The sequence below is a fragment of the Cyrtonyx montezumae genome, unplaced genomic scaffold (assembly GCF_038088225.1).
Source record: "Cyrtonyx montezumae isolate F1298 unplaced genomic scaffold, pur_monq_1.0 scaffold_9, whole genome shotgun sequence".
Classification (NCBI taxonomy): domain Eukaryota; kingdom Metazoa; phylum Chordata; class Aves; order Galliformes; family Odontophoridae; genus Cyrtonyx; species Cyrtonyx montezumae.
In genome coordinates this window covers 6,303,854-6,331,600 of record NW_027072100.1, presented here as the reverse complement: position 1 = coordinate 6,331,600, position 27,747 = coordinate 6,303,854, and the positions used below count along the sequence as shown (strand labels likewise).

The 27,747-nt window shown below is 38.8% G+C and overlaps 1 protein-coding gene across 1 annotated transcript in view; it reads right to left on the bottom strand.

Moving 5' to 3' along the window:
• NCOA3 (nuclear receptor coactivator 3) overlaps positions 1-27,747 on the bottom strand; it is a 71,191-nt gene that overhangs the window by 15,501 nt on the left and 27,943 nt on the right. The window contains exons 3-5 of the mRNA XM_065754565.1: positions 4,651-4,726; positions 1,415-1,522; positions 703-875 (exon numbers count right to left, since the gene is read on the bottom strand). Of these exons, the coding sequence (XP_065610637.1) occupies positions 703-875; positions 1,415-1,512 (271 nt within the window). The 5' untranslated portion in view covers positions 1,513-1,522; positions 4,651-4,726. The remainder of the gene's footprint in view (positions 1-702; positions 876-1,414; positions 1,523-4,650; positions 4,727-27,747) is intronic.

Below are 27,747 nucleotides of genomic sequence, written 5' to 3'. Positions count from 1 at the left end.
ACCAGGCAGTAGAATTACAGAAAACAAATAGTAAACTTTGTTCTGTGGATTGTGTACTAAAATGTAAATAATTATTACATTAGAAATACCTTAAAAACAGAAGTTAAGACATCTTTCCAAACCTGCCTTAACTTGCCTCTAAAACTGGCAAATTATCACTCGATATCAAACAATAATTTACTGCCCAAAGGAATTACGTATACATGACAACCTATAAGCATTTGAAATATAGATATAGAAATATAGATAGTCATTTGAAATATATGCATATTCTCTCAGTATGCATTTTACTTTTATTTTCATATATCTTTCATATTATACCACTCATGTATAAAATGATATCAATGAAACTTCATGTACTGGAATTTTCTCCCTTAACATGAAAGGTAACTGTATTGCTATACTACACCACACCATCTCAAGTAGAACTTGTATTTTCAGGAAACTTGTAAGAAAGGCCACGCACAATTTTAAAGCACCGATTTCCAGTAAACAAACAAACAAACAAAAAGTAATGGCAACCACTTTTAAACAGCAAATTATTTAAGGCACGTTAAAGGTTTGGTTTGTGTCAAAATCTTAAGTATGTTTCAATTTTGGGCTATTATTAAAACGGTACTGAATTTCCCAAGTTACAACTGCTTTGAAAAAGGAGTCACAAGAAAATGAAATTATTTGTTTTGGCTTAGGAGGAAATTATACCTTGCTCCTTTATCTGTCGAATCTGTCTCACAGTTTCTTTTAAAATAGCACATTTGTCTGGTTTGACATTGAAATTGTCAATGTCACTCAGATTAGCAGATATCAGTTCAGCCAGTTCTTCAATGTATTTGCTTTCCTGCTCACGTCGACGCTTCTCACCACTGCAGGTCAGACTACAAACCAAAAACATTATTACATATACTTATAGTCCATCACGTACAAAAGCTGTGTTCACAACATGAACTTCAAAATACTGTTCCTAACGCTTATGTATTAAACCTAGCTGGTAGTCATTCTAAGAAGCATAAATCTGAAGGGAACTGAGTGTATGTTTTAAACGGTTGCTTATTTTTTGTTGCCCATAACCTCTGAAATTAGACATGCCAAGTCAGGTACCAGATGTAAGATGCTGATTGTAATTACTGAGAATTAGCAAACTTTTCTTCCTTAGTCTTGCAAACACAGCTTCAAACCGTGAGTTCTTACACATAAATCTTAACTGAGTGAACGTAAGCCTAATTACTGTTGATAAGCTTTGGCAAATCTACAAATAAAAGTACAGCTGGGCATTCTCACAACAAAATTCAGCTTAAAGATTTTTTCAATTAAATAAAATGATTAGTTAGAAGTCACACTAAAGCATAAAGAAAACATGAAAAGTATTTAAAAATAATCCATAACACAAAAAGCAGAGAAGACTGCATAAACCTACCTCACACCTGGAGTATCACAGGGCAGTGGCTTGCGTTTCCTCGACTCATTGGTCAAACTATCCAAGGAGTTTTCTCCTAATCCACTCATCCTGACCATACATCAGCAACTAAAAGTAATAAAATAAAACCTCAATCAACTCAGTATTTCTCCAGGGTAAAAGCTTGTAAGTACAGTTAAAGCAGCAGTTACCTCGTTTGAGGCTGAAGGAAAACATACTGTTACACCACTAGATGACAGTATATCGACAGATAACTGCAGGAATAACATTTTCTTCAACTAAGCAGCTGGATGAGGAGTTATTCATTTGAACAAGCAGTTTCAAAAACATGTTACATAAACAAACTATGATCATGCAAAAAGCAGTTAATAATCTGAAGCTGACGTCTGACAAGAACTTATGACTCACAAGGTCTTATGCCTACAGACCTCATGCTGAGACTGAGTTCCAGAGCTGGTGATAAACACATCCCACACTGGGGCTTCCCCCCGCCCCACAGCTGCATTCCCAACCCCAGAATAACGCTGCAGTGCTGACAGCTATTGTGGAAAGAGAGCTCAAAATATGATAAGGGTTGAGGATGGCTCAGAAGGGTATGGGCACTGCAAAGATGTCAGAGGAAGGAAGAAAAATATGTTAAATAGTTGAAAAACCGAGCTTGGCTGGATCAACTTTCAGCATCTCTGTAGAATGCAATTTGGCCTACATTAAATGATTTAGAATGGGAATGCCACTTCTGGTTTAATGTTTGCCTGTACTGACAGGTTTTGAACTCACAATAGAATTGAATAGAAAACAGTTATTACATTTTGTCTGTGAAACATGATATACATCACAACAGTTCTATTTAAGAAAAGCTTTTAGTGCATACATGCCAAAGAGTACAGGAGGAAGGAAAATGTGTGAATTGATGCAGACTCCTTTTCCCTCCACTGCACTCAAGTGGGCAATGGGAGTTTTTTCCATCTTGAAGCTGCACACACATATATTCCTTTCCCTTTCCCTAAAATCTTCTTTTCTCTATGAGCACCTTTACAAGTTGAAAAGGCACATAATGTCTAGAACAACTACAGCTGCTTAGCTAAGGAAATTCTAGAAGCTTATCTGGAATACATAGAGATTTACAGTACAAGTTGTTAACAGGCAAACCAGTTTTACTGCTACAGGAAACCTGAGCAAAAGAAGCAATGATTGAGTTAGTTAATAATGAAATAAATCATCACTTAAAAGATACCAGATGTAATGTTTATCTGCTGAATATGAACCTGTAATTTCTAATGGACTAAAGAGCTCTTCCAAAAAGACATCTAATCTTTAGGGTAAGTATTTTACTTTTTTTTACTTTTTTTTTTTTTTTTGGGGGGGGGGGGGATGTTACTCAAGTTTAGAAGAAAGCTCTGAAACACATCATTTAAAAGTTAAGATTTTGATTCATTTTCATCAGTAAAAGCATTTTTTTTTAAATGAACAAAGCATTATTTCTTGCTCATACACCTGTAATGACAGCTAGACAGCTCATGATAGAAAGACTTCTCTACTAGTTAGGTTGCACAATCCAGGTGACCTAAGGAAAGTATTTTCTTAAACAGTGAAATTAAACAGTGAAATTTTTCTTACTTGCTCAGTGAAAATAAATGTACAAGACAGCTTAATCTGAGTCAGTTATTACCAGGAAAATGTAAGATGTACAATTTTAGATAAGTTTTAATTACCCAAAACATGGGAATTATAATTTTTTGTCATTCAATATTACTCTTACTCAGAATAACTGAAGGTTAGATATGACATGATGACTTTCATGAAAAATATGACAACTGTTCTGCAATTTTTCTACCAAGTTGCAGTTAAAACTCAAAGTATGGATGGCAAACCCAATACATAAAAAGATAATGAACAGTGGACTGAATTATGAACCTGAGCTGTAGGTATCAATATGGTGTAATGTATCACTACATGGTGTTATGTACTTTCTGATGAAATCCGGATGCAGGTTTGCATTTAAGATGCAATAAGCTAGTACAGATTATTATGCATGAGGAAGAAAGAATGCTGAATGCAGATTCTATCCCATGACAAACAACTAAATTTTAAAAAACTGTATCTGTCCCTAGGTCATATAATTTATAGACAGAACTAACTCAGGACAGCCTAATTTTAAAGCCAGATATGTAACGATCAATAATTCCAATACATCACATTTAAATATCTGTTAGTCTGAGTTATCAGAACCAGCATCTACTTATAATTTCTACAAGTGCCTATAAATACATTGAAATCTTTTACTCATTTCCATGAAAATTTAATAAAAATAAAGACTACAGTCTATTTACCTATTCAAAATAGTTGGTAATAAGCCCTATCTTGCTCTGCCCAATATCATTTTTCAAAAGGTATTTGGAAACACACAGTCCTAGTTCTTAACAAATAATTTAGAAAGACAAGTATTTGTATGAAATGGAATGTTAAAATTGAATGGAAAAAAATATGAACAGAGCACTCCAAAATTTATATTGCAAATGTGAGAAAACCCAAGATTTCACTAGCAGTTTAAACTTCAAAGTGAAAGACATTCAATTCACTGCATGTAGCAGTACTGAATTACTGCATACTGATGATCCTACATCTACCACTAGGGTGGAACCAGAAGCATCGGTGTCTGGAGATGTTCCTTACTTCCACGATTATCTGCAAATACTAAACACTAGAAATGGTTTTGCAGTACAATTAGATTTAAATTTTCAGTAATGTTTCTCATTCAGAAAAAAGGAGGAACAAGAAAATGAAGAATAACAGAGACCTTCTTGCTCATCAATAACTGTGTTTGCCTTTATCAACTTCTTGCTATAATAAATATATGTATTCATGGCATACAGCACACTTGGAAGCTCTTATGTCTGAGCTGATTTCTTGTTTGAAGAATTCACTAGGGAAAAAGCAAAAAATTGGCTCTTAGCATTCCCCAGAAAAAGCCAATTATGAAGAATTAAATCAAACCAATCCTTTTCAATGAATCATGAAGATGATCTGAAATTTGTTTTTAATTGTATATAATTTCAAAATATTAAATATAATACCTTTAGACATAATTCAGACAACTTTTTAAGATGCCAAATGTAATAAAATAGTCTACACCAAGGAAAGCCCTAAATATTTAAGTGTAATTTGGTGTAAATAAAACTAAAGATGTTCCATTCAGCAGCTTCCTATTCTCAGTGAAAAGCATATTTCTTACTTACCTGACTTTAACAAACATTCAAGCACAGGAAACTTTTCACAGGGTCCCCAGAATCAGAAACCATGTTAAGTCACATCCTGAAAAGTAAAAAAAAGCTCTACATGAAAAAATAAAAAATAAAAAAGCACTGTCTTTTCAATTTTTTATCTAATATTAATAAAAAACTAAACATTCACTATTCATTGAATACAACATGAAAGCTGTTTAAAACTCATTTGTATTAACTGTAAATGTCATCTCTAGTACATGCCAAACAGCTAAAAGCCCAAACTGCAACATCATGGATGCCACCAATGAGATACATTTCCTTACACATAGGAACAGTAAATACATATATATGTATTTTTCCCTTAGGGGAAATCTGGAAGAAAAAAAAAAAAGTTGACATTTGATCTTAGTAACTTAAAAGTCTAAATACAAAAAACTGCAGCCCTAAATTAATTATTTTGTCAAGTGGTGATTGGCAAGTGTTCAGCCCTTCTATGTCAGCTTGTGCACACTGCACATGAGAATAACGCACGGCTTTCACAGCTACAAACACTGGGTTTTCTGTTACCTCGATTTTCTATGAAATTCTAGGAATGATTAATCCATATTGCCATGCATTTTATAGAAGGTATGATTAAGTGTACTAATTAGTGAGATTCTGGGTCTCTACAGAGAATTACAGGAACTTAGGAAAAGTTTTGAACAACAGCTGTGTGACTGAATTGATTTACTGAAAATTGCTTAAAGTGCTACGTAAAGCTGAGGCTGTTCAAGCTAATTAGAAGAATAAATTGCTCTTGGGAAATATTTATGAGACATCCACATGTAAGCACACACCACAGTCCTATGCCAAATCAAGAGTTTCAAAATGGATACTTCCAGTCAGGCTACCTTATAGGCAATCACCAGCAGGCAGGTAAAGGAGTTTTATTCAAGTAGCTCTGAAGCTTTTCAATATCAGCTGGTTGCTTTCGCATTCATCTGCTGCTCTAACCATCCCTCTGACAATGCTGACTGTGGCTTTATTTGTATGTACTAGAATTACCAATGAAAAGGTTGATTAAGAATGTGGTCACATAAGAGTAAGCATCAAGAGTAGACTGTCTACTAATTAAAGACTTCTGTAGCACCGTTTTAAGCTATATCAACCTCTTCCAATCACAGAAACATCAACAATTCACACACGAAAAACGAAGATCAAACAAATCCTAAGATGCAGTATCAGAAACATTTCTCTCGATGTGACAGAAACTTAAATCCTTCAGATGTTGATTCCCACAAAAATGCTGAAGCAGTTGTATACCACACTCAGCTACAGCTTGCCATCCAGCTTCACCAGGATGCTCTTACACCCAGCAAGGGCTACTCACGGATGTTTCTAATGGACTGAGTTTATGAAAGAAAAAGGAAGCCTCAATCACACTGACTGCTGAGTGTGATGTGAAGCTTTTTCTTCCTCAAATGTTTAGAACAGCTTGACAAACTGATGAATACATCTCTGCAGGAACAGAAGCAGTTCAACAGGATCACAAACAACAGACTCACGCGGACGCTGAGCTAGGCAGGAGAGTCTGACTGCAGAACCACTTGGAAGCATGCGGAAAAATGAAGACCTCAAAGACTCTGACTGGAAATGCAAGGGGAAAGCAAGGAACCATAAGAAAGCAGTACACTGAAAACCCCAAGGAAATCTTAATGTTACTTAAAGTTGTTTTAGAATATTCCCTTTCTATTCCTCTCAAATAAAGATTCATTATATGGATGTAAATATTGAGCTGCTTAAAAGGAAGATGGAATACAACTTCTCAAAAAACATTGCAGTAAAGCAACTGTAAAGAAAGCTTCTGAAGAAGCCTACATAAGGGCATCCAGAGCAGCATTTGAACAACTTTGGTCTGACCATATGCTGAAGGAGGTCATTTGTGAACTGTCACCTAGCAGGGCAGCTCCCAGCACTTCCATTCTGCAGGCCAGGACTGAACTAAAGCTAGATGAAACAGAGAAACAAAACTCTTACCTAATAGCCCAAACAAAATTCAAAACTTAATTTTATCATACATCAAATGTAAATCAGACCACGAGTTACTACCAGTACAAATGAAACAGGATATTAAAATACTACAGTAAGTCATTGTATTATCACCTACAACATTTAAACTAATAATAAAATACACCCCTCTTTTTCAACAATACACTTTCTGCTAATGTAAGCCCAAACTCTTAACACAGTGCAGTTGACCATTCAACACTTCTGAACTCTAAACCTACCGTATCCGAGTACAGAGATTACAGCCAACTTCGTAACTTTTTAAGTATAACGAGCATTTCCTTTCAACAATGCTGTCTGTTCTGGAAGGCCTGCACGGCAGCAGTGCCACACAGCAGGCGAATGCCGGACTCGGTGTCACTGGGCAGAGCGTGGCACTGGGGTCTGCAGCACGCTTCCCCACCAGCTCTGCCCATGCCAGTACCACTGCCAACACGTGAGCATACAATTCCCTGTCTAAAAGCTGTTCAACCAAATACATCCTTCAGTGTATTTCAGTGTCAGCGAGCTCACCATGCTGACCTTCGGCACTTCCTCACTTTAGGATAAACTCCAGAGATATTCAGCTTACCCCATGCAGAGACTTGGCATCCAACACAGCCCAGCTACCAAATACGAGCGTACACGTGCTCAATCCAATTTATAAAATACACCACAGAAAGATCACATTAGACTTTGGATGGAATGGCTAGACAATGGGCTGTGTTACTGTACGTGACACAGAAGCAACAACATGACATATTCAGAGCTGAATGTGCCAGATACAGCAAACACATTGGCTACCTTTAGAAAGAGGATTTGCAGAGGATTAAGTCTTCCACCCTCCTTAAATGTTTCAGAGATAATTAATATGCTTGTTTTAAAAGGAAATCAAATATACTACACTCAAAACTATAGTACATTAAAACAACATCTTTTTAAATCTCATGAGGGGAAAATGAAGCAGACTAAAAAAAATGCAGTGGAACCTTAACAATTTAGCTTTGTGAATGTGACAGCACAGTAACAAACCACAGGAACAGATAACAACACTGACGTACACAGAGTTAACACAGAGGGTTTGCTGGTGTACTGTAACTATTTCATAGCATTCACACACCTACTCAGATTAAAGCAGTTATGCTCACATGAAGTAAAAAGCAAATTATGTTTAATTGTATTAATACATCATTATCCCAACCTAGCACTTCCACCTGAACAATGACCAATAATAAAATACTCTTCCCAATCACACGTGTTTCACTACTGTCCACTTTCCCTCTCCCCCACCTCCTCAGTCTCTATTTTCTAGAAAATAAACTGACTCAGACCCAGACTGCACAAGCCAGTGCTGCCAATTTAAAAAAAATGAAAAGGTGCTATCTATAACCTGGCAGTCAGTGAAGCATGCTTTGCTGCAACATGTTAAATAACCTTCGCACATACCCCTGCTATTCTATGCGCTCCATCTTAGGGAGACTATAATTTTTCAGGCTTTGTCAGGTTTCATTTACCAATTTCCTTGCTGTGTTTAGTTAGCACTGTGCACTTGCTGCACTTTTTCAGACGTGACAATTAACTTGAGCCATGTTCACTTTGCATATATTAAAATGACAGGGCACTTTCAGTTAAAGGATGGTCAGAGGTGGAACACACTCCTAGTACTTCTCCTGTTCCTCTGATAAATAATGCCTGTTCTCTATTTTTGGAATGTCATTACTTGTTAATTTGTTTCCTATAGGTTCCTGTTTGCTTACCACTGTAATAGTTACAAGACCCTGTGACAATAAATAAAATGGAAGAAAAGGCTCCAGTGAACTCACTATCATAAAAAAGGCTGGTCTGTTTTTATGCCTTGACCATGTGCTGCAGAGTACTTGTAAAAGCTTCTCACCTGTCAGCTTCTGCACAAAATGCTGCAGTAAAAGAGGTTAGCGTGTCTCAATGCAGATCCAAAGACATGTGAGCTACACTCTACAGTCAGAACAAACACCGCCCTCATAACCCAGCTGTGATCTTACTAGTGAACTTTTTGGCCCGCTGAGATTGTCAGGTTACAGCTCCTGCAGGATGCAGCCACACCATCTACTTGCACAACACCAGCAATGAGAGCTGCTACACTTCAGCAGGGGGCCAAGAGATACCAGAGGCAGCCGTAGTCCTGACTCATTTCCAAGCCACTGTAATGGAAGTGGTAATGTGGGCTTTTGGTATAGCTGCTGGCATCAGTCAAATGTTCCTAGAACATACTTAGAATGTCTTTAACACAGGTAGCCAGCTTGTAACTGGAAGGGATCTGGGACCATGGAACATTCAGATCTTGTGGTGGTAGCAGTAAAGACTGACAGAGTCAGCAACAGCTTAATTCAACAGAACTAGAACTAAATCTAAACAGGACAGAAAGTTCATTACTTTTCTTTGCCTGCTCCAGCTTAATATGTCAAAAATATTAAAGTGCTCCACATTAAAGAAAGAACTTTAACGAATATTTTTTCTTTCTTTGTCTAGTGAAGAGTAAATTCTGAAGAGTTCCTAGGTATCTATATTTGGCCACTTATTTAGTGTTTAAGCTTTATACGCATGCTTACTTTGCAGAGCTGTATCATGACTGGAAACAAGACCTTCAGCTGAAAAAACCCTCGAAATTCTCAAGAGACAAAGCTGTTCAGAGCAGCCATAGGCCTCATGGGTACTGGGGGTGGGGGAACCGATGTTAATTTCAGGCTTTTGTTCTCTTTGTGCGTGTGTGTGCTTGTGTGCATGTGAGTGCACAGGCATATTTTTTCTTAATATATGAACCGCCTCTTTCCTATTCAAATATCTAAACCACCACATTATTTTAAAAATACAGAATATGCTTTTATAGTATTCTTTTATTATTTTAATATGCACTGATACATCCTTCTGATTATTATACTGTAAGATGAAGCATATAAACAATGAACCAAATCCTTAAGAAACAACTTGGGTTTACTAGGAAAAATGTAATGCATTTGATCTCAATTCCCTTCTGTGCATCAAAGCACAACGTTTGTACATCTCTCAGAACTCAAAACTAGGGACAACCTAGCACTAAAACCTAGTTTGCTAATTCCAGTCAGTGCTTTTGCTCTTATTCTTGAAACATTTACAGTCACACAGAACAATGCAATTTCTTTTATCCATGCAACGTGTACATTTGATAGTATACTTAGAAACACCAAATCCTTACTATCACTGTATTAATTAAACAGCTCCTATAAGGAAATAGGGTGAAAAAGACATTTTTTTTCATGAGCTGATAAAGATACAGGACTCCTCACTTTAATTTAACAATGACTCCCCCCCCCCCCGTGAATGGGGGAGAACTTCAGAAACATGCAGTTTCACTACAGTTAGAACTCAATGTGCGACAGTTACCTTTCCCTGGGAGCTATGCACTCCTCTGACACTTCAGAAACAGAATGTACTTTTGAAGTTCTTGTGAAAATAGGAAATGCAATGAACTAAGCAGAGTGTGTTTCACTAAATACATATGATCTTTCCCCAAGACATCAATAAGACCGTTCTTTTTCCTGAAGCTCCAAATCAGCCATCAGCAAATCTCATTCTCCTTCCTAGGATGCTGACAGGGTTCAAACACATTTTTTTGTACTACATGCAAGCAACGGCTCTGCTCTGCCATTCTAATCCATGAGCATCTCAATAAATCCAGAACATGGGACAACTTGTGTTCTGGATTTCCGGAGACAAGTTGCACACAACTAGCATTACAGTATTACAACTAGCATTAACACCTGACTTTTCAATCAGACTGACCAAGTGAAACCTCTTACCCTCAGCATAGAGACTTCCAAAGTGAAAACTCTTGAGCAGTTTCAGGAATCTGTTATTTCAGTGTCTAGGGAACAAGCTAGCATTTTGCACTGGTTTGGTTCCAGTATTCCAAGACAGATGTTGATATTAGGAGCACAGCTCAGCGCACATTAACAGAACAAGCCTTGCCAGAGGTGCTCTGGGTCCACAGGAGAGGAACTGAGATACAAGCCACCCAAAAACACTCACAGCAATTTCTTTCCCTTTTCTTAAATATTGAAAGCCAGTTCCACAAAACACAATGCCTCACGCTGCCAAGCCCCCAGCACTGGACAGGAGCACTGATTATCCTCTTAAGAAAAGCAGGTCATAAATCGTGCGGCCTGCTGTCATGAATTTGCAGCCAGCTGCAATATACACCACCACCAAGGGCACGGATATCTGACAATAGCATTCTGCTGTTAGCAAACAACAGCAAAAAGACAACATTGAGAAGCAGCTTCAGTAACTTAACTAACATGTTTAATCAAAGCATCCTATAAAACAACTTGAAATTATGATGTATTCATGAAATCTTTACCTTTTGTATGCTCTTAACTCTAAATGTAGGGCTAGACAGTGCACAAAAGCAGCCTACAGAAGTGATGAAGACTGTGGCAAAGGCTTCAAACACAATGCTACCTTTAACAGGGAAAATCAAATACCTAGCCATAAAGGGATGCTGCTAAAGGAGAGTTCAGAAATATAATACAGAATGCAAAATATTTTCCCCATTTGCTTCTGCTGCACATGAACAATGTAGCTGAGGAGCAGGCAAAAAAAGGAATCTGCTTACAGAAAAATAATTCTGAATAAATAAAAGACCACTGCTACTGCCTGTTCAGCTCAACCATCCGAGTGTATGAGTGAACAGTATGGCCCACAAGCAAGCACAGATTACTTTCTGTTACACCTAAGGGTAAGAAGCTAAGAAGTCTAACACACATGGGGCTCCCGGGCTCTTCAAAGAAAGCTGCACCCATACTTGGAGCTATTACCCTAAATTCACTGTCCTGGCAGACTGAGAATCTGGTATTGAGGGTACTAAAGGGGCTTTTCTCAAAGCAGAACAAAGATAGGTATTCATTTTTAAATGAAACTACATAAAATTGTTTATTTAAAATTAGTTGTTGCTAATAATCTTAGTTGTGTTAACAATACAGATGAACACATCTGATTTTAATCTCCAGAGAAGAATCATAAATACAGGTTTAAAACTCTTTCAGTTGCACACATACTTCATACTAAAACCACACATTCTCATTTGATGGTTGTGTTGAGACAATGGTCTGAGATTATAAAATGGTATTTGTTGGATTAAATTTCTTCTGCCAGGCTTTGCCATGAATTTACTGTATATACAAATACACACTCAGATATCTTCCTCCCACTCAAGCAGAACGAAGATACTTGTGACCTAAATTTCTTTTTGTATAGCCTATGCCAATTTGCCTGAGAAAGGAATCAAAAGAGGAGTGGTCATTAGAGCTGCAAGAGAGAAAAGAGCTCCGAAGAGCACCCACATCTGTGACATCTCAGCGTGAATGGAGACAATAGGCTCCTTCTGGGGCTGTAACAGAGGGTGTGGGGGATGAAGGGCAGCAGGCAGGGTTTGTCTGTAACCTGAAGATGTGAAGAATTCACTAAGACACAGTGAGGAAGTATTATGTGTCAAAAATAAATTAATCTTACTTCTTGTTCTTATTTTTTAACTGAATTTAGTTTAGCTTTTTTGTTGTTGTTATGAAACAGACTCAAGCAGAGCGAAACAGGTTAAGGACACACCAGTCTTCACAAAAAACAGAAGCCACCAGCTAGGTGTGATGGACACCTCATATGAAAGCAACTAAACACAAGGCTGTATCGATGCAAATAAAGCCAAGCATTTGTAAGGACCTCAGAAAGATTACTGCCTGACCACCGTAAAAACTGAACAGAACCACAGAGAAATGCCAGGGCAACAACAGCAGAAAACAAAAACAATCAAACTCTTACTAGAACTCACCAGATGTTCATAAATTAAAAGCAGAAGACTTTGTAAATTTAATTCCAGATTTGAAATAGTTTTTAGGGAATCTTTGTAGAGCCTCAAGAATGCTCCTTAAAATTGAATTATCAGATCTGAATACAACTACTGCAAGTACACAAAGGCCTTTCACATTTTAAGCTTCATTTCTGTTATGACTTTTCCACGAGGCTCACAATTGACCCATTAAAAATATTCAATATTACAATTGCTGCAAATCCCCAGCTATGCAGAATTTACAGGTTTAAGTAATGAGCTGCACTATATGAATTGAACGAGGATTCAATTTTCAACACTGTATAGAACGCTGCCAGAACATTTCTTCACATTAAACAAAAGCAAAGAGACCCCAGGAAATGTGTATTATAAATTTCTATCACATTACAACACTGCGTTTATTTCTTCATTGTATCACATCATCTGTAGCCCCAGCTCAAAGTATTAAAACCAAATACTTTAAATAGGCTAGAGGGGGAAAAAAATAAAAGCAAAAAGGAAAAGGAAGTTGGCACATTGATCAGCTAATGCTTGCGCACACAAATTCTCAAAGCTGGTATTATCCTCCTGTGAAATCAGCTGTGTTTAAAAAAACACCATGCAGCTTAGCAGCAGTGTGGGGTATTAATTTACACATCTCCTGCGATATGTGAGGACATCGCCACACACCCTCAGCCCTCAAGATGGAAAGTGATTACCCTGTCACCCTGTGACTGCATTATGATGACAACAGAGCGACAGGGAGGGAGACAGAAATGATGCTCACTCTCAAACCATTCCTGAATATTAGTCGCCACACCTAAACAGCTTTTGCAGCAGAGAACAGAACATCACAATATCCTCCCACCCCCATAATTAAAAAAGTTAAGGGGGCTACCCACCCTGTAAAAAAGTTAAGGGGGCTGCTGTAAGGGAAGGTCAGCATTTAAAAGTGGGAAGCATGTCCACCTCAAAAGAACTGAAACGCCTGTAAAACACGGTATATGAAATGTAAACAGGAAATACAGGGCTAAAAAAAGAATGTGAAGAGGGCCTTGCACCGAACTCTGATAGTAAAAAGATGTTGAAGCACATCAGAAGCAGGAAGCAAGCTCAGCAGACAGCAGCCCTCTCCACGGCAAAGGCAGAATGCAGGGAAGGCAAAGCCACAGCCCAGCGAATCTCTGCACTGTGCTCACCACTGAGGATGCGAGGGAGAGCCCCACAGCCAGTACGTTCCTCGCAGCACCTGCCCAGAGGAGTAAGGTGTTCAGTGTTGTAAGGAACTGTAGAGGATGTTCTAAAGCAAACAGATACACAGGGTGTGAAGCAGCCAGCAGAACACCCATCAGCTGAGAAGGGGCTCAAATGCAGAAGCTCTGAGCTGCTGGACAAACGGCGCGATGTGTCACTGCAAATCACTGCAGCACAGAGAGCTAGCAGGCGACCGGTGTGATTCCTACAACAAAAGGAATCGGTAGGGACACTTAGGAGCTGTGGATCAGTGAATCTGATATTCATCCCTTGACTGACTTCCACCCATAGTAAAATGCTCCTAAAGAATAAAATCAGGGATCACAGCCATAAAACAAAGGCTGCAGAAAAGCAGCCCACTTGGCACGAGCTCTGAAAAGGGAAGCATTATTTTGAAGGGGAAAAAAAATAGCCTGAAATGAAGAATGGAAGTTGCCTGGAATCACTGTGAGCTGTATGATCCTCACTCAGATTGATCTTTCTAATATTTCTTGTCATCTTGCATTTGGTAAAACTGCTGAAAAGAGCATGATTATATTTGAGCTGTTTTTGTGCAGTGGTAAAAATACATCTTCCCAAATAGACCATTTTACTCAGGGAAGTGGTGGTGAAGCTCCTTTGCCAGTTAGAAATGTGAATTTATAAGAGGTTTGTTGATAGAGCTTTACTGGGAAGCCTCCCTAGTAAAAGATTAAGCCTACAAAAACTGCTAGGATAAACATAGTGCTTCTTCCATTCTGAACATCTAATACTTTCTGAAAGTCAAAGATCCAAGCATTTATCAGCCTGAGGTCAATAAGGGAGGAGGAAAACAGCAAAACCTTGAAGTCTCCAAGTCAGCTTTTGTTGTGTCTGTTGGTTGTGGGCTTTTCTGGTTGGGTGAGTGGCTCTTTTTGCGTTAGTTTGCTTCCAATTTCCCCTTTACAAGTATTCACAGTTGTTTTTTCTTTTTAAATATGGAGAGAAAAGTGTGGCTTCTAGACTTAAGCTCTGTGCTTTTCCATTTACTTCAGTCAAACTTTATGTAAACTGTTGACATTTTCAAATTTCTTATTACAGTGTTGAGGGAATGGAAACCATTTTTCCTTTTAAATGAGAAGTGAGGAAGTGCTTTGCCAGTTGTGCTGCTGTCACAGTTGGGATTGAAGAAAAGTAACAAATGTAATGAGATTTCAATTAAAAAAAATGACAATACCACAGCCTGCAAACAGACATACAAACGCGAAGAAATACAATTGCTTTCCCTCATGTTTTAAGTAAGAAGTATTGCAGTATGAAATACAACACTAAGAGATACAACATTTGCTGGAACTTTCAATTGTTAACATTTTTCTCAGGAAAAAAATAATGTCAATTATTTAAGATCATGGACAAACAAAAATAAATAAATGAACAAGAAAAAACACACTTCAGGGAAACAAAGAATGTGATCATCAGTGCATCATGAGAAACTATGCACAGAAAGATCTGCTGGACTAAAACCTTCAGGCTGATTTCCATGGTAAGACCTACTGGCATTATTACACAAGTAAAACGCTGTACCTACATTACACCTACCTCCAAACTAAGTAGTTGGACTTAAAACATCTAACATTATACAAACTATTTGGAGGAAAAGTTCAGCCAGAAATCCACATTCATTATAATGATAAAAGTAACACTGAAACATTATGCCATGTAGGTGAACACAAACACTGCTGCAACAGGCATACCTGTTCATTAACTGGGGAAAGACACACACTGCTGTCAAGGTATTCAAAATTCACCTGCGTGCTAGTAAACTCCTGTTACTTCTACACACATTCTAAGAGAATTAATGTTCATCTATGGAATATCTGCAACTGGAAGTTACATAAGGTAACCAATTAAGCCATGAGAGAATATGCAGCAAATACAGTACCTACACTGTACTGCTAATACTGCTAATTCACTCCATTGTAAAACAAGTTTTGCACACGATCACTGCAGCAATATTCCAACAGAAAAATGGATTTCATTACAGAATACAAATTTTGCTATGCACCCTGCTCTAATGGCTATCCAATATCAATGAAGAGCACTGATAAAAATAAAGCTGCTCATCTATTTTTGTTACTACAAAATGCTTTCTAAAACAAAGGATCTATGTGCATCTCTAGTCACTCCTACCAGTTGCAGTTTTATGTAATGATACATAAAGCTATTTCATAAGGATAATTAAAAATTAAGCAACAAAATTTATACAGACAGAAATACGCTTCCTTACCACTATGTGCACCATAGCATCCATTCAAGTTTGTATAAAATTAAGAAAGCATGCCATAAACTAACTGAGAAAGAAGGAGCCTCACTTTTAAGACCATCACACTCTTGCAAAGCACTTTACTGTTGACCACAGAACATACACACATACGTGGCATGTGCAGGCAAACACTGCTAATTTAGCAGCAGCACTACAAATAAGCCTGAAGAGGAAATTGGAACTATTCAGCTCCTCAATGCTGAACAGGAGCACCACTCAGCAGCACTTCCTCTGCACTAAGGGCAGAGTCACACCACTCTCTCAGTACCAAGGCAGTACAGTACCCTCCTCGTCACCTCCTCCCCCAGTTCCACTTGGGCAATCGGTGTGTTACAGCTGGGAAACAAAGACGAAACCTCTCCCGCATCTGAGGCTAGCCAGGAGAGGACAGGCATTTGTAACTGATATTGCAAATGGAAGAGATCCTCGTGGCATGGCATTGTCAGAGGTTGTATTACCAGTTGATAACATTTAGATATACGTATCAGCCAAGAAGTTTTCTTCTATCTCAAATGGAAGTAGAGAAAAGACAAAAAACCTAAGGCTGTCTCTGTGGATGGAAAGACACTTATCTTGTCTATTTTGAAGAGAAGATAACGCGGCTGAAAACTAGGACAGATGTTAATGAGTCAAGCACAGTGTTGGAGGAAAGAAAACAATATTACTTGTATACAAGTCCTCAGATTTTACCTCTTTATATATAGACTTCATAGTAATTTAAGAAAACAACTCTCAAAAAAGAGACAAAAGTCTATTGTTTTGAGTCCTACACGTTAAGATAAGAAGTAACACTGAAATGAAGAGATCACTGTAAAACTATACAGGAAACTTATAAAAAGAGAAGTGGCAATATAAAATAAGAAGTAGTTTTCTTCTTTACCACATTCAGCCGTTCCATCTTCAGGAGTCACCTACAGTTTGGAGTTACCTGGTGTCAGAACAACACGATCTGCTCAGCAATACATTGAGTTACTGAAGTAACACGAGTGTAAAAACAACCCAGCAAACTATTTGGGCTAGCAGAGTATTTGTTAAATATGAAAATAATTATTTCTTTCAGACAACTTGCTAAGAGGATTATTAGGCAAGAATAATTACATCCACAGTTTTGAACATTTCAAGACAAGCACGTCATTCTTTACGACATCTGAAGCAAGTAGAACAAGTTTCTCATTATTTGGCTGCAGTGCACAAACTGTTTAAAAAGAGATCAAAACGGGCACCAAACATTTTGTCCATCAGTGAAAAGAGAACACACTTTTTAAGTTTCCAAAGATAAGCTTTTCAGTCTAATGAGAAATTGCATTCTTAATGCATTTAATTGCATGACTTCTAGGAAATACATTCATTCAAAATAATGTATTGAAAGTACAAACTCTCTACTGGTCTGAAGTTTACTAATACAACTAAGAAAGACAGCATATTTTCAAGTTTTATTTAAGCATTAACATTTAATGTTAGTGTTTCACATTACTGCGCCAGTTGACAAAACGTTAACATTGTGACTAAATCTGATGTATGAAAAATCATTATGAGTTTACAGTCTGGATTCTCATTTTAATGAGAGTTAACATCTTTAGAACAAAATGTTCAAAGCTGCAAGACATATGCTGAACATGTGTATGCATGTAAAGCTTTGAAAGCTGCTTAAAAATGTGAGAACGAGTAAAGCTCATGTTACCCTTGATAAATGTCAGCTGTCAGGCAATACAGCCCAATACACACTGTATTTTCCACAACCTAGAGCCCAGAAAAACGCAATTTTTACCTCACTTGCTGGATACATTATACATTTACCCAAGGTCAAAAGTTTAGTGTTTTCAAATTTTTACTTCCAAAGCAGCATATTGTTACACAGAGTACCACCACACTGAAATTAATGGGAGTTAGCTCTAATATACACATTCTACCAAAGGGGACCCATTCACATCAAACCCAGTCAAAAAGAATTTGAAAAAGAAAAACCAGCTGTTCTTGTTGTCATTTCCAGTTCTGTGCTTTTTTAGTCTAATTTTACAAATTACATAAATTACCTTCTCTCCCGTACTGATGAGAACGAGACTGGCATACAAAACCAGAGAAGATTGTTTCTTGTTGAAAATATGCTGTCAAATACTGTGTTTGGAAAAGTCAAAAGCAAAATAATCTTAAAAACCCGAATTTGCAGTTGTTGAATTGGCTAAAATATCTTTCAATGAAGGACTCATTCAGCAGCATGAACTTAAACATTTCCTGCTGTAGTAAATCACTCATTACAAAATTCTAAAGCATCTTGCAGAATTGGTCCAGGTACAAAGAACTGAGCAGACGTGGAACACTAGCTGGATTGTAAAGAGTGGGCTGGGGATCAGATTGTCAGAACTTTCCATTAAGAAATAATACTTTCTAATGTGATAAAACTCAGCCAAGCATCCCTAGCTTGGGACAGTGCAGTCCACCTGAAAGCTGCCTGCCAGCTCCTCCATTCGAAATTACATCAATTTATAATTTTGTATATATGAGAAGCTAGTACTATGCTATCATTATTAAGTCAAACAGTGAAACATATTATGATTACCACGTTAACAAGCAGGTTCCTTCCTCTGCAGCTAAGTCTGAGCCACACTGACAGTCTTCAGTGAATTTTTATTACAAACATTAGCTACCTTTCCTGAGCAAGTTAAAAGCTACATGTGTTGAAAGATCACAAGACACTTATGTCATACCAATGCTCCTGCCTCTCTCTCTTGCAAAAGTATTGTGATCTGTTCACATTTAATATACTAAAACCAGGAATTTTAAAACCAACATTACCACTGCTGTAAGTGTGTTTCTGTTAATTCAATGAGAACTCTACCATCAGCTTCAGTGGAATTACTAAGGCTGAAAGTAGTGCATTTTTCCAAGCTCTTATCTTCAGCAGGAAAAGAAGTTCTTATTAAGCTAAAATGGAAAGATACAATAAATGTGTCTAAATGAGTCAAAAGGCTCAGAAGACCTAAATTGATTTACAACTGATTATTTGCCAGCCTATTTAGAAACACTGTTGTACACTATACACAGAGCCAAGAAAAACAGACAAAGTATCTTTGTTTGCTCAACAGAAAATTGTTAAGCATCTTCTAGTACTATGATCTACATTAAAACTGGTACCTTAACTGGAATAACTTCTATCTAGAATGACTGCCTGTCTCCTTGATGTATTCTGACGTGATAACCTAGTGCAATTATTTTTGTCCTATAGCATTTGCTTTTTTTTTTTTTTAGAAAGATACAGAGAATTGTCCAGTACTTATTTATGGTTACAGCAAGTAATCTAAAGGATCTTCCACCCACCATATTCAGCAACAGCACTGCAAAAGCATCACAACTGCAGAAAATCACACATCTCAACTGCTACACTGTCTGTAAACAGTATCTGTAGCAATGGAAGCATCAAAGCAATATCTCTCAGCTAAGGTGATAACCCATTTGAGCCAACTATCAAGTTTCAGCACAATACAAAACTTTTTCAAATCTTTTACAGCCTAAGAAAAAATGAAGTATGACAAAGTCTACTCACACTCTGATTTACAGCACAGAGACATACTCAAACATAACCCAAATGTGTAAAATGAACAAACAAAACAGCAAAGGAGAGGTTACAATGAGTAACAAAAACTGTCAAATTAAGTACTGCAGTGTACCTGCTACTGACCAGGAAAAACATCCCATGAAGTGGAAAACAGTTCATTGGAGTTACCCCTAGCTGGTTAAGTCTGAAGTTTTAAAGTGTTACAGAAGACATACCACACTGCATTGAGAAATTCTAACAATTCTGCTTGGTCTTTAAATGGCATTTTCTAGTGTTTCTTTTGTGTTCACAACTGATATAGGAAGACTGCAAGACGACTTCACTCATTCTTAAGTGAAATCGCTTAGTGGCACAGTTTCAGTGCTCTTAAAACCAAAGTGAAGTTTAGACTGGATGAGTATTAAACTTCATCCATCTGCCATGAAAGAGCTGAATTCATTCCACTACCTGTGATTAGGACAGAGCCAGAACTCTAGAATAAACACCAAACAGTTATTTTTACTGCTTTAGAAAGTTCACATCTTTCCCAGCTCTAAATGTTCTCTACAACTCCAGGATCTTTGCAGAACTCTGAATGATGAGCAGGGATTTCTCAGTGTCTGTCTTTGAGCAAGTGAAGACATTACTGCTCTGCCCTGCCATTACTGCATGGCCAGCAACCCACTGACAAACCAGCTGTTATTAGCCACTAAAACGTCACACATCACAGCAGAGCACTCTAAATAAAACGGAACTGGTTCCTTAAGAAATCATTCTGCAAACTGCAGTGGTTCAAGACTGACAGATAACTCAAAGAACAAGCAGGGCAGAACTTCAGCTTCTCATCAGAGATTCTAAGACACTACTAAAATACTGTCTTAGTTCTGCTAGTTCATAGGACAGGCAAAAAAAATATCTTCAAAAGCACCTTTTAAAAAGGCTGTTTTTTTTTTTAATGGCTGCACTTCAAAGACACTGAATTAAGTGTCTAAAAGCAAAGACCGATTTTGATTTTACAGCCAAGTAAGCCAACATTTTCCTAAATTCTGAGCCAACGAATGACTAGCAGCCTTCAAAGTGTCTGAGAGGCTACCCTGAAACCTTTAAGTGAACAACACTGTGCACAAATGGTAGACTACTTAACATAGTTCCATTAAACAGTATTAATCTTGCTCTGACAGACAGGAAAAGCAAACTATGAAGAGAATTACGACTATAACGTGCTATACTTTAAAAAAAAAATATCAGAAACGTCTTCTGTACACCTAAAGGGACATAATTAACATTTATATTATATACATATAAAATAACAGGAAAAGAAAAGATGAGTGCGACTTCCTTCACATTAAGATAGCATTTACAGCTCTAGTGCGTTCAGTATCAGTACTTCTGGTAACAACAAATTGCCTAATGAAATTCCATACAAACTGGAAAAAAAGCATAAAGTTATTAACACATTTGCTATTAGTTAACTTAATAGAATTAAATAAAAAATCCTAAAACAAACATTATGGAAAATGCCTCTAACTATAGAAGTATTTTTTTCTATAAACTACAGACATACAACAGTTAAAACCAGGAGTGACCATCACAGAGCTTGCAATTCCCCTTCTCCTTCATTTGCAGAGCTACTTCTCTCAATTTAGAATTATATTAAATAGGTACTGAATGAAGAGCGTAATTATTTCTCCTACTGGAAGACACAAAAAATTCTTCCTGTAAATACAACAAACTCATTTTTGCAACTTTCCACACCTTCAGTACATTTTTTCTCCCTAGGACAGGCAAAGTTTATCCCTGGAAAAAAAAAATAGGTAAGAACTGCTAATTTTGCAGCTGCACACTGCAATCTTGAGTTTTATTATGAATGAATGTTTACATTTCTCTGCTTCCCCACTGGACATGGGAACAAGTTTAAGCAGTAGCATCCAAAAACAAAAACCAAAAAAAAAAACCCCATCCACTGCTTTCAAAGCATCATTACCAAAAGATGACAACAGCACGTGGAGCCAGCCAGACAAAAGATATATCATTTTTGCTGGCCTATCATTTTTGCCCTGAATCTATTTGCACTTCTCCAATCCCTGACTTAGCAGAACACTCTCTATTTATGCTCTGAGAACAAAAACTGATGATTGTAAGGATTATGGTAATATTATTAAGGGTTATTGCACTGTGCTTTTAATTTACTAATTAATCTTGAAGAAATCTGTGCATTTCTATTTCTGATTGGAGAGAGCGAACAATAGGCAAGGTACAGTGATATATCATGAAAAAATCTCAATACTGCAAACCATAGAGTTGACCTCTTTTGTTGTCTTAGCCATCCAGATACAGACATCAACAAACTACTGTAAGAAATACCACACACCACAAATGAGTGAATCCAACAGTAATGGAGCTCTTCAGCCAGTTTGCTTTTCTTCCTTCACCTGTCCATGGATGTAGTCTATTATTTAAATTCCATTTAGTTTGAGAAATAATCAGGTAGATTATGCTGATTATCACCCAAAAAGACAAGCACTGTTTGCTCAATAAACATCAGAATGAATGTTTAGAGAAATCAGATCTAGTGATGACTCAGGGCAGATAAGAAAACTTCCCAGGACACACAATGAAAAGAAGAATGTGAATGACAGAGAGGGTTCTGCATTAGCATGTGGAATTTCTTTGAACAGTCCTCTCCAGTCCAACCCTCATGCTCAAGACCCAAAGAACAGTAAACTCAGGAAACCAGTTTTAAACTTGGTTGGGAATAAAGCTGACTCCTCTAAGAAGACTGCAGAACAAGCAGAAATCAGTAAGCAAAGAGACTATTTACTGTCTTTGAGACTACTTCAACCTACAACAGAAGCTAGAAACAACCTATTAGGGCACCAACCCACAGACAGATAGCAGTGACAGCTGTACAGATAATGCAACTCACAGTGATTATAAAAACATAAAGCCCTTCCAACTATAGCAACTAATCCCCTATACTGCATTTTTCAAGAAAGTATGATAGGCTACAGCAGAACTCACAGCAGGAGGTCTGCTTCACCAATAGCAAAAAGTGGTGTAAGATCTGAAAAACACCATCATTTCTACATACTGTTTTGTAAATTAAAAGAAAAAAGTATTTCATAGACACTGACACTTCCATGCCACAGAAACAAGATGGTGGGTGTGTACACATATGTTTAATAGAATCGATGAGCCCACAGCTTATAAGTTTTTGTACCTCTTCATTTTACTGACAGTATGCAAGAGAACATAAAAAAAAACTGATACTGTCAGAGAAAATGAATATGCTGATTTTATTTATTGTCTATTAATAAGTTGGTACTGTAAACACGCTGCAAGGACAGAGAAAAACTGGACTTGTAAGTCAACTTAAATTGTTTTGAGGACCTCTAGATCTAATAGCTGTATATCTTAAAAAAGGTATCTTTCCATACAGAATGCATTTCTTCCAAGAGGGACTCAAACCATTACTATTGCAGAGGACCAAGAATTCACTCATCACTGGAGATCTGCAGCAAGTATTCCAACAACACTGCCTAGATGTACTTCCTGAGGAAGAGGTAGGGAAAAAGGATGTTCATTGCACCCCACGATGCACATCTTGGACAACAAATATTAAGTTTCACCACCAACCAAAAGAGAAATACAAGCAGAGAAGACAGAGATACAACATTTTAAAAACAAAATCCCAAATTCCTGTTATTATAGTTCTGTTGTTTTCCAGAACAATTTGTGCCAGCATTAACAGTTTGGGGCAGATCTGGGTGGTAGTGATAAGTTCTAGTAATAGATCCCTGAGTCCAGCTCACCATGCCACTCCATGACCAAACCCGGGAAATATGGGAAGCTGAACCAGCAGAAATTTCAAGTCAGCCACAGAAATATTCACATCAAGTTCTGGAATATAAAATAATTTTCCTATTTAAGAGGTCGCATTCTAGAATCTCCATAAATCACCTTCACTTCCTCCATTAAAACAGGACAACAGGAACTGTTTAATCTAGATAACAAATAACAGATGAAGACACCTTGACATGATCTTCTCCTCCAAAAATTTCTCATTCACCATTTGGAAACACCGATGGGGAAAAAAATTTAAAGGGGTACTCTAAAGCTGTTAAGAATTCACTACGGAGGAAACCAGAGAGATGTAACCAACCTCAAAAATCTATCCTGGATAACCACAAAGAACAGAATGGTACAGAACTCAGCAGATATTTTCAGTTTGAGAGTACTTGTTTACTGCTTTCAGGTTACAAAATGCACAGACAGTACTTCCAATACCTCTCTTTCTAGCCGTTTTAAGTACAAGTAAGAGTTACACTAGTGATTTTCTCACATTCAGCACTTACCTATTGCTAATAAACTTCAAAAGTCATATATCAGCCTATTAATGCCTTTCCCCAGACAAGATACTTGGAAGATCGAGCATTGACAAATCAGGTGAAATTTCTGTTTCTTTAACTTGAGATTATTTTAGGAGGTTTTTTTTATTTTGGTTTATTTGTTTATTTATTTATTTTGCTTCAGTAATGTTTCAATAGCTCCCTTGCTAAAAGGTATGTGCACCCAATGCTACAATACAATAATGCAGTTGCTCAAAAGAAACCTTTCAGAGACACTTAAAAATGACACTTCAAAAACAGAGTTCACAAGTGCTTCTGAGCTCCAGACAGTTGTTACTCACTCATTTTTCTTTTAGAAGAGCATTTATTCCATTTTGCTGTGATACCCAATATGATTTGCAGCTTCAGTGCAGCTCCATTGTGAAGGCAGATGAACTGCCATGAAACAGACAATGAGAAGCAGACAAGATGCACACAGACACAGCAAGGGCAGAACAAAGAATCACAGGGAGTGGGAGAAAATAAACCTTATAATAGCTGCTGCTTGGGAACACTAGCTGGAACAAACAGGGAGGCCACCAACTATCATTACAAGCGCATGTTTCTTTTGCTGTTGCAAGGAGGACTGCACACAAGAGGGGGCAGGGGATCTGCTATTAATCATATTATATTCATTGTTCCCTCGCTGCTGCTGGCAGTGCTTCAGGAGACTCCCTCAGTTCCCAGATAAAACCATAGCAAGAACAACAGCACTCATGCTCACACCAAACCTTCCCCATCTCACCCTGCTAGGCTAACGCTGCACTAAACCAAACACTTCTTCACCACCAAACCACTTAGTGTTCTGAATTAAAATATATCAATCCAGATCTCAACAGTCAAGGGTTCCCCCCAGCCCTGATCTCTCATTAGGAAGATGAGCACACTGCATAAATCCAGTGATAGTGTTTGCAGGAGCAAGCGGTCAGAGAGGTGAAGACATCAGCCTCAAGTAGTTAAGAATCAAGTTTCTTTGTTGAGGAGGAATGCTGAATGTTATCTCTAGGTTAGGTGCTGAGTGACTCCGTGATTAAGCAGCACTCAGCATTCACTCAGCATTCAGCAAGTTGAACGTTCCGGCAAGAACAGCAGGCCGGTACCTGCGCCGGGAGCGGGGGAGGGAGAAAATGGCAGCTGATGCAGGAAAGTAACCGAGTCAGCTTTTCTTTTGTCAGGGAAAAGACAGACATGTCGAAGGGGAAAGAAACGTGGATTAACTAAATCTCGTATTCATACTTCATTGCAAACGTAATGCTGCTCTAATTTGTCTGGTTTGGCAAAGCTACAGAGGGAAGGTGAATTTATTTGACCACAGATATTTTTGATATTTTTTGTGACAAAATCTGCATAGCATGAAAGTGACATGCACTCTAATTAGGTCCAGAACTTGTTAGTCACTCTGCACAAATAAAAACAAGCAACGCCGCTACCTTGGGCCGCTGACACGCGGGCAGTGATGCTGAGCGGGCACCACTTGTTTCCCAGGCCGAGCAAACACCCGCTGCTTGGCTTAAGGAAGGCCAAGAGGAGAAAAGCAGCAAGTTAGGCAAACGTGTATTTAACACGTAGAAATGTCTCCTTAGCTCACAAGTTGACATCAGATTTCAGTAAGAAACCACTTCATTTTTAATAAAGAAATTAAAAGCACGTTTATTAAGCAGCAGAACTCCCTGCAGCCAGCATGCCACCGTGCCTGGTGACTCAGCCTCCCTTCCCTCGCTTCTAGCGAACTGCGATAGCATCAATTTGAAGACTTTTTTTTTTTTTTCCTATTAAACCCCACAAAAACCATGCTGGCAGGCGGACCCCAGAGCGCTGCTGTGCCGCCGATGGGGCGCGGGCGGCTGCAGGAGCCCGGCTCCGCGCTCATGGGACACGCAACCGACTTGCTCGCGCTTGTCCTCCCCCTCCCTCAGCGAGGCTGCATGCGGCACGGCACGATCACAGAGAATAAATACAGGAAAAAGGGGGAAAAAAAAGCCCTCCGCTTTGGCAAGAAGAAGGCGTTCCACAAGAACTGCTACAGGGTCAAAAGTTTACCATGGTTTCAATTTCACCTTTCCGCAGCCAATGGCAGCGGCTGCTGACAGAACCGCGGGCGGCAGCGCGGCCCTCCGCTCCTTAACCCCTCGCGGCCCGGAACGGCCTCAGCCCGCGGCTTCCCGGCCTCGTAGGCAGCGCCCGCAGCTCCGCGGCAGCCTCCTGCGGGCTGAGCCTCGCTCTTAGTACGGAGATCAACGGGAACCGTGAGGACGAGGTTCTGCTAGCGAGGCAGAATTTCGGAGCCGTACAAGTTGGTCCCCTGCTCCCCTCTTTGTCGAAAACCAGGTCGGTGATTCGAGGGGGTAGGAGCGACACGAGGCAGCGCGAAACCGGCACCGAACGAGTGAGAGCGGCACGGCTGAGCTGGCAAACAGGAAGGAGTGACCTTGATAAAGGGGAGCGCGGAACTGCCGGGAAGGGTTCCAGGCGCACAGCCGAGCTCCGCGGTGCTTCGCTCCCAGCTCGGCCTGCGACGAGTCCCCGCCGCCCCACGGGGCTCCTGCACGCGGCACAGCGGTGCGCGGCCGCACGACCGGGACTTCCCTCCCCGAGTCACCCTCCAGCCACCCCAGCACGGGCATGGTGGTGCATGGGTGGGTCCTTCTCACAGCATCCTCAGCCTTGCACTCGAAGGCACAAATCAACACTAGAGCCTATTCAAATAGAGTCATCGACTCTGGATGTTGACAAATACCGCAGCAACAGTATGTGACGATATCAACCCATTACAGGATTAATCTAGGGTACACGGCCATTGTCAGTCTGCAGCTAGAAAGAGACGAGGACATCAGCATCTGACTTCAGCGTCTGCGCAAAGCTGAATTATGTTAAATCCCACACTCTGCAGTGCGCATGATGGCAGAGGGCTGCTCTCCAGATTAAGCATGGTTTGGTGATGGACACACAGCAGACGATGGGGAACACTGAAAACATGGCAGCCATTTACACATCTGAAATGGTATCTTTACCAATAAAATACAAAGCTAAGGGAATACAGCCATACACTAGTACTAAGCATGATCAGCATCGTGAGGGAATTTTAAATGAAGATGTCTTCCACAGCTGAGAAACTACAGTATGAAGACTTGGCTGGTTTGAATAGAAATTTAGAGAGAAACTTCAGGTAGCGGCCCCAACAAATACAGGAAAGACCAAAAAATCAGAATGAAAAAGTTTAGAGTTTAGGTGTCCTACTTTCTGAATTGAGACCGATTCCTTAGACCTACAAAGCTCAACGGGGCACGTAGCAGCATTCTGAGAAGCCCAGAATTTCAGATCAAGGCTGTAAGCATCACAGAGTCCTTCAACCATTCGCTCTTGGTCAAGATATTTCCTAAGGAACTCTCGTTTGTAAATAAGGGAACCTTCTGCAGTCCATGTAGCATCCTACTGAATGTGAACCAGAGTCATGCTTAAGTATCAACAATTGTTTTGCTGCCCAGAACAAGTTTTAGTGACTACTAAAATAAGTTCTGAAATGACTCAGTGTGAATATAAACTCCTGTCCTACAGCACCTGCACCATTTAGATATGTCAGTTCTCACTTCTGAGCAAATATCTAGAGCTCTCATTTTGGCTGGATAGAGTTGATCATTCAAGTTGTTGTGGGTTAACTCACACCTAGCCACAGAAGCAGAAATGAATCTGAACTGTGCAGGCAGTATTTTATATATATTTCCTGTTTTGACAGGTAAAAAGACAACATGCGTCCTAGACTCCATTCACTTTAGGATTAAGGAGCTAGAGAAAG